The sequence below is a fragment of the Betta splendens genome, chromosome 6 (genome assembly GCF_900634795.4).
Source record: "Betta splendens chromosome 6, fBetSpl5.4, whole genome shotgun sequence".
NCBI lineage: Eukaryota > Metazoa > Chordata > Actinopteri > Anabantiformes > Osphronemidae > Betta > Betta splendens.
Genome location: NC_040886.2, coordinates 17821101 through 17832996, shown reverse-complemented (window position 1 = coordinate 17832996; position 11896 = coordinate 17821101). Strand labels below are relative to the sequence as shown.

Here is an 11896-nt window from a genome sequence, read left to right as displayed (position 1 = left end):
TGTAATAGTTTGCTCATGTATATGAATAAGACAGCACATACTGTACAGCTCTGCTACAAGGCCACAAACACTACTAGTAAAAGTATTTGCTATATAAGTGTTTACCAACACAATGACAGACACAGTGCCGTGCTTTGCTGGCACTGCTGCCTTCATGCACTTTAGGCAAGAGCCCTTCAGTAGGTACAGGTTCACAGCCAGGACACGGTCACATGATTGTTGTGGTCCTTCATAGAATAAAACATTGTTATTTACACCAATATTTGATTGTTCAGCATCTATTACCTGATGAATTATAGGAACAGAAGAGAATTTGGGGGCATGAACTAATTTTCATTTTATTGCTGTAAAAATGCAAAACAAGCATCTTATCAATTTCCATCTGCATTTGCTGAAAACTGGAAGTTGTTTAACTCCTAATCACGTTTTCTCTCTTTGGGTTGAAAGAAGAACGTGTTACTCCTTGTATGCTTAATAATAGTTCGCAATGAAGGTACTGTGGAGAAATGCATTGATGTACAATAATATGTTAACTGTTTTTTTACAGTGTAAATGAAATCAGTTGTTTCTTACGCATAGGAAAAGGACGAGAGTCCAAAAGTGTATAAATGTATTTGTTCACTTGATTATATTTACAGTAAAGCTTTTGAGAATATTTGTTTGTGTTGTTTTTGTTTACTTGTTCACTTGTTCATGACTCATCAGTCACACACCATCTAGATGGGAACAATAATCTGCTTGTAATATATTCTCCACTCTTCTGGTTTCAGGCCCATCGCCCGTTTCTCCATTTGAGCCACAGGAGCTTGAACGAGGTCGGACTCGGAGCCGTCGTACCCTTTGTCCCATTGCGTTCAGGTCAGGGCTTCATGCCTCAGGTGTGTTCCCTAGTATTAAAATTGCTCATTAGGCACAATGGCTTTTTTCACATCTAATGTGGAAACGTCCCCAGTGTTGGAGCTGGTAAAGGTGAAGCAGTATGAGCCATGAACTATAAGTATGAGCTTAGACAGTAATTATTAGTGGATTATAACTGTAATTTGAAGCAAATACTGATTTAAGTACCTTCAAATGAAGTGTAGTCATGTTCCCTTTATTCGGTCCCCTGCACCTTGACAATACAGCAGGTCTGCCATCAATTCTTTCACATGGTCATTTGTCAAGCATTTGCTCTCACATACTATCATCCTAGGAAGTGAGAGCCTTTTCAATCCAATGATGTTGTGCGTGCGTGCGTGTGTGTGTGTGTGTGCATTTTTAAAACGGGGGAAAAAAAGCCAGTGAAGCTTTTGGAGTGATTTTAATATTTGTGCTTCGAGACAAATCTTTAAAACTTAAATCTTCGAACAGCTACTATACAGATCCAAATCATAGGTCGACTAAATCTCTCCTGTACATATGTATAGATATTTATATAGAAATATAAACAATGTCCACTGAAAATAAAATCGTACAAAGAACACAGTGATAAAGGCAGAAGGAAGGCGAGTTACACAGGAGGCTGCGAAGTCAGAACTGAACATGACTCAGAGATGATGGGTATTTAAAATATTTATTATGGCTTACAGTTGACAGAGGACGTCCTGTGTTTATACAGTTCTAGTACTTATTGCCACATCCCACTCACTTTGAAACAAGTGAAGGGTTAAGAACTAAACTCGTTTACAAACACTATGTACACATTTGTTTTTGTTTTTCAGCAGTTTTGCCTTAAAGTTTCATCACTGTACAAGCATCATACCACATACACCAATCCATGGAGCACTTAAACATACTAATTCTTATTTACAAATATATTTGGTAAAACCCTGATTAATTTCAGCAGTATTTAAACCAACCTTGCGACTATTTAAAGATAACACTTGAATATCTCAAAATACTTGATAGCAAAAACGACAAAAGAAAAAATAAAAACCTGCTCGTCTCTTTGATCCAAAACACTTCACCAAAAGGTAACACCTGCGTGAGTACCGTCAGTTACTCTTCAGTGGCTTTTTACCAGTAGAAGCACAGTATTTCACTTTAAGATCACAAAAATACGGATTAGTAGCCACATTTGAGGCGATTTCCACCTGTCAAATACTTTCCCAGCTCTGATTTCGGTATGTTTCTTTCACACTGCATCTTGCGAGACCGTCCCTTAAGAAGCAGGAAGATACAGTGGAATAAGGCGACAGGGACGTGAGCTGCTGCAGTACTCTCTGTTAGTTCACTCGTGTCACATCTTGCCAAACCCTTTTTTTAATCCTTCGATAAACTTCAAATACTGTAATAGAATAAAACTATGGTCCCCAAGTACACAACTGCAGAACAGTGTAACAAGTACAGATAACGAGTACAAATACTAAAAGTCAAAGGTCGTCAGGTACCTAGTCTTTACACCATGGAGGGAATCATGGGGAAGAAGATGTCTACTTGTTTTCATGCAGGTCTCTGTGGAGGATCCAAATGTCCTCGTGTGATTGGTTGTCAGCGCTGCGGTAGTTGCTGTTGCTGCAGGTTGGAGTCTGCTTTTTTCTGCTGCGGCTGGGGGTCGTCTGGGTTTGAATAGAGCTGCTGCTGCTGCTGCTGCTGCTGCTGCTGTTGGAGGCTCGTGTCTGCTGCCCCCTGCTGCTGGGGATGGGGAGCTGCGATTTAGCACGAGGGCCTGAACGCTGGACGGCTGCCTGGCTGGAAGTGCAGCTGGACTCATGAGCCACAGTCTGCAGGAAGACGGTGAGGGTTGGAGGAGTTCATTGACTGAAACAAAGTCATCGTTACCAGCCGAGCAGTGAGAGCAGCAGTTCTGTATGTACCAGATTGTAACGCATTTATTTTGCTTTGCTTTCAGGTTGGTTTGAAGACTTTCCTCCCATTTTTAGGTGCACTAACATCTCAATGTCGTATTCAAACCAGCTGGGAAACCTACAGTCAATTTGTTCTGAAACGCCGATAAACCCTCTAAAGGGGCAGAAGCAGGAGCCAGAACCTCCTTAATGACACACTGCTGCTCTCAAACTACTAATACTGGACAAGCTACGTGTGAGAAAACAGCCATGGAGGAAACGCATGATTAGAAGTGACACAAAACAACACGTTTTAATGTGAGTGGCCACTTTGTGGTTCGGGCACTTCTCCTGTGATGAGGATCAGTGGAGGGTAGCTGTGTTTTTACAGAATCATAATGTACTCTTCAGATACAGAAGTGATTGCTAGGATACATTTGTGTTGCAGACTGTACCAGCTTCATTGTCTTGTTTTAATTTCCTCCCTCCGTGGATGCTTTTTTCTTGGCCTCACCTGCGATCGCTGCTGGACGGCAGCTTCTTGCTCGGCCTCAGGACGAGGAGACGTCTCTCTGACGAATGGAATCAAGTCTTCGTTGCCCCGAGAGATCTGTGGGAGATCAACGAGCAGATGAAACCTGGACTGAAGGTGAGTAACACGCCTCAATGAGCACTGGGCTGTAATCTGTGGGCTGTCATTACCGCTAACTCAAGTACAGGGTGGGATGAGGTGTTCAGCATGAGGATCACGCAGGTCAAGGTCTAAGATTAGACAATTACTGGTTTAGGTCAATTTTAAGAACCTGCCAATGAATATGTTTAGGCTTCTCACACCTTTATTGGTTTTTCTGCTTCCTCACATGTATCATTATAAAAACACTGTTAGTTTTTTCCATACTTGTTTGACAGTGACAGTGATAAGAAACTATTGTGTAATGAAGCTAATTTGTTTATGACACTAGGATCAACAGTCAGACAACGATGGAGAGGTCCAGTCCTGAGCTCAACAACAGCCGGGTCAAGCTAATCACTGGTTCAGCGCCCCAGACACACAAAGCTGCTATGATCGGAAGGATGACGGCGCCAAATTAAGCAGCAGGGATGAATCAAAACATACGCGCTGAAAGCAGAGCGTTTGGGACTACTAGTGCATCTCACATGTCCGCGTACTGCTAATATATCAGATCCTATAGATTTAACATGACAGTTTGACCTAAGCGTGAATCATTTTACTGCTGTGATGTGTCGTCACCTTGCTGATGTCTGGCTCTGACCTGCTGGAACACATGGTCTGTAGCTCCCGGATCAAATCCGTCTCGTCATCGGAGAAGACGGACAGACCCACCGGCTCCCTGCAAACACACAGACAAGCTTTTCATGGAGGAACACGCATCTATGTATAATAACATGTTTATGTGTTTGCTGGTAGAGTTGGAGCAGGCACAAGCTTCATTTTAGGACGACTGTGCTCTCTGCTGGTTATCAGAGCAAACGGAAAACACAAACCTCTGCACTTTGCCATTGGAGTTGAAGCTGACGTCGCTGTTGGACAGTGAACCTGCAACAGAGTTGAGTTTTATTTGACTCACTGACTCTTGGTAGACCCAGAGGACCAATCTTACCCTCTCTGAAGGAACCTCCACAGCTCCAGGCCGGGCTTCCCTTCTTCCGCGGGCTGGTGTTGGATCGTCTCAGCTTGTTGTTGTCCCGCCCCTTCCTGCCGCAGACGCCACCACTTCCTTTATAGGAGCTGACGGCTGACAGGGGGAAGCTCCCGCCACGAAACTCCAGCAGATACTTGTCCATTTCTGAGGAAGAAAGGAAGGAGCAGATCAGTATCATTGTATGCTGATCCAGTTACAGAAGAGCGTTGATGACTGGTATGTTGTCATGTGACGCCCACTCACCGCGTCGAGTCAGAGGGCAGCCCACCAGAACGGCCTTATTGACCAGGATGCTCAGAGCAGCTTTCACCACAGCCTGCTGCCCAGGACTCAGCCTACAGTTGCTAGGAGACTGTTGCTGCAACAGCGATGAAGAGGAGGTGTTGGAGGAAGAGGAGGAGCGCTTGGTCGTTACTCGGGAGATGATGGCTTCTTCCACGCGGGGGACGACCACAGCGTTCCAGAGCCGAGCCAGCCACCTGAGCACCAGAACACCAGGACACCAAGCCAGGAGAAAACAGTAATGGGTCAGCTGGGGTTTAATGGGAGCTCTGGCAATGTAAACTATCCCTGTTATTCATACATACGTACCTGACGATCGCCTGGGGGCTGTTCAGAACCACCGGGCAGGACAGGAAGAGCTGCGGGCCCAGCAAAGCCTCATGGGTCCCCAGACGAGAGAGACAAGCGTTGAGCTGCTGCCAGACCTGGGCCACCCACAGAACCGACCGCTCCATGACGCCGTCAGGAGTCCAAGCCCCCGTCCCCACCTGGAGGAGGCGACATTTGCCGAGGTGATTAATGGAAAACAAATCTGCAGGCCTTGCATTGTGTTGACATGTCTGGGTTTTGGGTCTCTGGTTAGAAATAAGTCAAGAAACAACAAGGAAGACAAAAGTCTGTAGAAGTACAAAAGTTTGAATCTGAACCAAAAACTATTGATTTCCTGGCTACATGTCGACCTAGGACCGACCTTGTGCATCAGTTTCCTGCGGAGCTGTCTTCCCAGCAGGCCGTGCAGCGGCTCCTGGTCCCAGCGAAGAGTCACCCAGCGGAAATGCTGCTGCAGGCGGAGCTCTGATCCCTGCAGCCGGGGCTTCGACAGCGTTGCAATCAGGAAGCTGCCCTCACGGAAGTGGTGGGGTCCTGATTGAAGCCCAAGTGGGAAAATGAGAGAGTACAAGTTACTGTAGCAGATAATGCTGCTTACGTCCTCATCACAGCACAAGGTATTAATGTCACAAACCAACACTGCATAGATCCACCCTATTATACCCCACACCAGAGACACCACGCTACTGGAACATTTGAACAATATAACATCATTCCCCGTGCTGGTGGTATATTTGAGCAGCTTAAACTTTGGCTCATAGCTCCAATCTCATTGAGTGCAGAACCTGGCTGTGGTCATACCGGTGTTCAGGACCAGCGCTGAAGCACCTCTGCTGTCCAGACTGTGGCAGAGGTCTCCCAGCAGGCCTGTCAGGGATGAAGCCTTCTCCAGTCCTTCCAGCAGCACCACCACACACAGATCAGTGGCACCAGGTGATACCCTGCCCCCCCCCCCCACAGATGGAACCAGGAAGCCTAAGAGCAGAAGAGGACATGAAGGACAGCCAGTCGTGTCGGAGCCCCATGGACTGTGCACATCACACGATGGTTCTAGAAAATCTGTTGTGTCCCTGCCAGCAGGGGGCAGCATCGAGTCATGACATGCAGGGAAGGAAAATAATACAAGCTAATGAAGATGGATTTAAACAGTGTTCCATATAAAGTATTAATATGCATTTTAATTAGAATTTGGGATTTGAGCCATGTTTATGTCTGCTCTGATTCAGACCTGAACCTCTCCAAGTGATCCCGCATCAGTGTGAGCCATTTCTGCTTGTGTGTCTGTCTGTGTTCTCACCACAGGCGATGAAAGTCTCCAGCAGCTGCTCTTTGGTCAGACTCTCCTCCACCTCCACCCTCACGACGTCACAGCAGCGCCCCCCCACCTCTTGCTTAGACTGGAGGAGAGACGAAGGAAGAGGCAGCGAGGTAAGACGAGAGCGGGTTGTCATGGAAACAAAGGAAATCTACTACTACTATGAGCCGAGAGAAATGGAGCAAGACGAGAATTTGAATGAGTTGAAAGGGCTTTTCCAGCCACTGCACTGCTATCAAACAGCTGAGGACATTTTGTGGGTTACTATGATTTTAATGCATCACACAAATTACACATCGGCCTGAAACAACACTACCGAACACCCGGTGCAGTTCATTTGGCTTTAGAACGCGTTGATTGTTTCTTAATCTGATCATTTCAGTGGATGCTTTGAACATGATGACGAATCACACACTGAACAAAGAGAAAAATCCAAGTTCAATTAAAGACAGAAAGCCTTTATTGGTCATTATCACTTGTAAATGTAACAAGGAAATTGGCCTTCTGCATTTAACACGTCCCCTGGGGGAGCAGTGGGCTGCCATGCAAGGCGCCCAGGGAGCTAGTATGAAGTGGACCCAAGGACACACCTGGTGCGGGTTTGAACCTAGGACCTTCTGCTCCCCAAGCCTACCATGTTTTCCAGCCTCACGACACAGCCTCACATGGAATGACTTCAATGGGTTACTTCATAAATACAGTGCTCACTCGCCTGCTACAGTCAAACAAACGGCCCTTGTCTGTTGAGAGTGTGTGCGTGTGATCAGTGTCGCACCTTGATGCAGCGCGCCACCACGTTAGCGATGTACTCCTGACAGCTGCCCTCCAGCCCGTGAAAGATGAGGTTACCGTACTGCTCCACCTGGAGGCAAAGCAGGAGGATGAACATACGAGCAACATGATGCTGACAGGTCACAGGCATGAATTTTAAATTGATTCAAATCAGAGTCAAGCTTCCTGTGACGCTGTGAAACATTTAACTCAGATTGTGGATTCAAACTGAAATGACACTCCTGCCTGTCCGGGCTCAGCCAGCAGGGGGCAGTGTAGCTGTAGTGCTCCATCCTCTGTCCATCGCTTCATCTGCCTCTCTTTCTCCTTCCCCAGCCTTCTAGCCTCCATCCATGCTTTTGAGCATCTTACTCATCTAATCCTTCCTCTGTGTGTTGTGTGTGTGCTTACTAGGCGGACGTAGTTGTGCAGCAGCGGCAGGGGGAAGAGGGATTCCAGAGCCAACTCATCCAGACAGCATTCAGACAGGCCTGTGGAAAAAACCAGACACGGTTCACATAAATGAATCCTCCAGTTCGCTCAATGTCGGGAACCATGAGCCACTCCCACCTTCCAGTTACATCACACAGAGGAGCCTCAAGGTGCCCTTGCTCTAACACTGCAGAAAGTCAACTCGCATTCAACAGCTGTTTGTCCTCGGGTCTCTTTTAGAGGTGTTTTTCCTTCATTATTATTTGTAATATTTTATTATTATGAAAATAGCAGCCTAAGGCCGTCTGTGCAGTAATCACGCTGTCTAATCAGCGTGTTGACGCTACCTGTGAGGTGGACGGATTTTTAGGACTGTGTCTGAATCCTTCCTTCAGAGACAGTAAATAATTGATTGTTTCGACGGCTTTTACAGCAGTAATGGATCCACTGTAGCCAGAAGCCTGTGAATACTGCAAGCAGAGAAATCTTCTGACAGAAAATGGTCAGCGAGACCGTGAGTAAGACCCAGACAAGGGCGGGAAAAGATGCCAAGAGAACTGATCGATCGGAGAGAGACTGCGCTTCATCGCGACGCTCGTCCTGCCAAACTATCGCTCAGTCATATTATTCCCCTCCGCCTCAGTGAGAGGAGAGAAACTAGCTAAAGCCATTCACGGAATGGATGCAGCAGCAGAGGCAGAGGCAGGCAGCGAAGATTATTCCCCCAACTGTGGAGCGAGAGCGGCTGCTGCTGTGAAACATCCATAATCATTAACACTGGAGTTTGCCTCCACGTCCAACAGCGTGAAACTATTATTTTCATTTAGATGCGGCTTGAAAATGTTTCCATAAAAAAGGCACCTAATCAACACTGGAGCCTAGAATCTTCATTAGCACGTAATTATCATCACACATGCAAGACTCCAATATGAAATATGCAAAACTGAAGATTATTGTTTAGTCAAACTTCTCATTGTGAGAAGCAGCATTTGGCTTCGTCTCTGCCTCCTGTTGTGCGGCTCAGATCCGGTACATCGCTGCCCACGCTGCAAATGCATCCAAAGTGATTCGAACGACCCTTTTATCCACCAAACGGCCTTTGTTATAGTGACGGGGCTCTGATTCTGGTGTCGGCCCAGGGCTGAGCGAGCGAGCGGCTGCCAGTTTTGTACCTTTTAGGCGGATGGTGATGCACTGACTGAGCGGCTTCCTGACCAGATCCCAGGGGGACAGGGGCAGCTCCTGACCTGGCAACCACTCAGTGTCTCCTGGAAGAGAAAAGCACGAGCATCACGCAAACGGTTGTTGTACAAAGTGTAGCTGAGCCCAAATGTTCCACAAACACACAGAAAACCGTCCTTTTACAGAAACAACAACCATATGCAGAGACTATGCATAAAATATGAAGCATGCATAAATTATATTGAGCAGAGTGAAGAACAAGAATCACACTTGAAATATGTAAACATATTTGTTATTTATATTATTACATATTTTTGTATTGTAACTCTTGGTTTGGCTCCTCATTCATTTTAAATATGCAGACTAAAGCCACCTGCTAATATTTGACTGAGCTTCCACCGTGACCTCAATAACAATAAACATATGGTAGAATATCAGCTTTCTGACAGCTTCAACTTGAAACTGAGACGTTCTAACACAGTGACGACAGCAGACGCCATTTTCTCCCAAACTGGCAGCTTCCCCACTTCACCCCTCTACCTCCCCCTCCCATCTCATCCATTATGCATCTCTCCAATGTGTTCTTTCATCATAATCCCCCAAAACACACAAACACAACAGCTTCGTCAGACGAGGGTGAAGAACGAGGCCAAGATGAGAAGTCACCGATGTTTGACGGCAACAACATCGATTTTCAGTCTAGGACCCACACGTAATTCTACGACTGAACTACTGCTGAAAGCCTTGACCTGTTGTTTGTCTACAACAGGTCAAGGCTTTCAGCATCCAGACAATGTCTGGAATGTAGGAAAGAAAGTAAGAAGGCGGTGAAACTTGGAACTGCACTGTCGTCACCTAATGAAAACATCTGGTGAACTAAAACAAGAAGAGGAGAACATCTGCATCCTTTTCATTCAACACGAACAGCTGCTGCGTTAGAGCTCGAACCTCTGTGACCTCTGCAGCCTCACACGGACTTAAACCTTAAAGGTAAATCTGTCAGGTTTACATTTTATAATAAACTAGTTAAACAGAGAAACAACAAATGAACGGAAAGAACTCCTGCCAACATTATCTTGCTCTTATCACAGTCAGGTGCTCTGGGTCAGTAACCTAACAACAGGCCAATCAAACATACGGAACAATTAGCTTCCCTTTGTGTTCGCTGTTTTCAAGAAGGGGTTCATCAGGAGGAAAAGGAGCGAATGTCGGACAGATGAACGGGAAACCAAAAAAGACAGCAAGGCAAACAGGCCTCCTCACCGATAAGGACGGAGGCGATGCTGGCGGGACCGAGGCCCAGCGGGGGGCGATGCGCCTCCTCCCTCCCCGTCTGACAGTGGCCACAGAGGATCTGGAGGTGGGAGGCGAAGGCCTGTGTGAGCACGGCGCCCAGCTGAGCCCAGCGCATTGAACGGTCCACCGACACTCTGCCCAGCACCCACAGGCTGCCGAGGCCTCCCTTCACCTCCTCCTCCAAGGCCTCCACTGGACACATGGCCCCCGCTCCTCCTCCACCTGAACCCTGGAGATGGACCAGGACCCAGTACGAGTCTGAAGGACGGACAGAAATAATGCATTTCAAATACTAATAGAACTAATTACAGCAACGTTCTAACCCTTTCCTTGATTTTAAATATAAGAACCACCCTTATAAGACCAATATATCTGTGAATCAGACTGTACAAATGTTTAAAATGTTGTAATCGGTATTAAATTAGTTTGACTGATTGATTTATCACCGTGACGACCATGTCCTGATTCCCACTGGAATGAAGCTGACACAATCAGATGGTATCAGAGGTTTGATTTCATTAGAGAGCAGAACCGATGGGTCTAAACGGGAGCCATCACTCACAGAGGTTCTCAAGAAGATCTTTGCAGTCGTCTGTTGCCACATCGTGAATGGTGCGATTGCACTTGTCCCTCCTCTCTATGTCCTGCTCACTGTGGCTGCAGAGCACCTCCAGACACTCCTACGGGTCACAAGCACCCAACAACAGCGTTTAGAGGTCGGCCATCACGCAGAAACCCCCGCTCCAATTACTGCTCTTCATTAATATTCACGTCAGGCGTAATCACCGTGCTGGACGTTAGTGGGACAGAGTGGGCTGTGTGAGGGAGCCCATAAACTCCCACTAACGGTAGAGGACAGAAAAGCTTTACATCAACATGGTGTCCGTCTGTTGGTTGGTAAAGTGCGATCATGGCTCCATCAATGTGTCACGAAGCCAAAACAACTCGCTAAAGCAGGCAGAAAAGCTGGTGAGACACGGGTGAGCGTTTCCCACCTTGAGGCCCAGGGCAGCAGCCATGTGAGCGGCCGTCCAGCCGTCGCCGTTGGCCTGGTTCAGCAGGGCAGCAGGCAGCTCCGGGGTCACGCAGGGGTCGGCGCCGGTCCGGGGCCCGAGCAGGAGACGCAGCGTGTCCACGTGTCCCGAACGCACCGCGGCGTGGAGCGGCGTGCAGCCGTCCTGCAGAGACGGAGGAGGATCTGTATCATGTTCTAACGCCGCCGAGCGTGACTCTGCTTCGAGGGGCCGATTTGAACTGAATGTTAAACAGTGATTCAACCTTTTCAAACTGTCAGATTTTAGCATTTTTGATGAACGCTGACGTTCAGTTTTCTTAACACGGTGCTGAATAGATCCAACTCCCTGACTGTGCTGCTTGATGGTGACCCACTTCTGAGCAGCACTAAATCCTGACGTTTGACCCAACATACTGTCCCACACTTTTCAGGCGTCTAAAAATACTCTGCGCTGAAGAGGTCGGGTACGCGACAGAGGCCTCGGCGGCTCTGGCTCAGGAGGGAAGCCGGGCTAAATGTGGAACAAAGAGGGTAACCAAATATAGGGGATCATCACACGTTACCATGGTAACCAGCAGACTCCTATGGTAACCATGGAGACCCAGATAGATTTACTGTAGTACCCATAACATGAATTAACCCCGAGATTCTACTCCAGCATGAAGGAGTTGATTCAGTGATTTCATCTCTGGTTCATTTGATACACATCCTACACAGAGTAACACATTACTTTTAATAAACAGTTATAATATACTCACTGTGCTAATTGATGGATTATAATATTCTTTTCATTAAGGGAAGATTTGTCACCCATATTATTTACATGGCAAACTACTTTTGTACA

General features: G+C 46.8%; 1 protein-coding gene across 5 annotated transcripts in view; it reads right to left on the bottom strand.

Moving 5' to 3' along the window:
- Positions 1–1533: 1533 nt before the first annotated feature.
- cttnbp2 (cortactin binding protein 2) overlaps positions 1534–11896 on the bottom strand; it is a 35968-nt gene continuing 25605 nt past the window's right edge. For 3 of the 5 annotated variants that reach the window (XM_029154053.3, XM_055509878.1, XM_055509879.1), the window contains 16 exons: positions 11033–11215; positions 10600–10717; positions 10005–10295; positions 8732–8827; positions 7539–7618; positions 7132–7218; positions 6339–6438; positions 5843–6016; positions 5403–5575; positions 5021–5199; positions 4673–4908; positions 4388–4573; positions 4272–4323; positions 4018–4117; positions 3280–3375; positions 1534–2702 (listed from right to left, as the gene is read on the bottom strand). In XM_029154053.3, coding sequence (XP_029009886.1) covers positions 2412–2702; positions 3280–3375; positions 4018–4117; positions 4272–4323; positions 4388–4573; positions 4673–4908; positions 5021–5199; positions 5403–5575; positions 5843–6016; positions 6339–6438; positions 7132–7218; positions 7539–7618; positions 8732–8827; positions 10005–10295; positions 10600–10717; positions 11033–11215 — 2442 coding nt within the window. In that variant the 3' untranslated portion in view covers positions 1534–2411. Of the gene's footprint in view, positions 2740–3279; positions 3376–4017; positions 4118–4271; positions 4324–4387; positions 4574–4672; positions 4909–5020; positions 5200–5402; positions 5576–5842; positions 6017–6338; positions 6439–7131; positions 7219–7538; positions 7619–8731; positions 8828–10004; positions 10296–10599; positions 10718–11032; positions 11216–11896 lie in introns of those variants that run through there. The other 2 variants (XM_041071034.1, XR_008694999.1) reach the window with 2 other exon arrangements.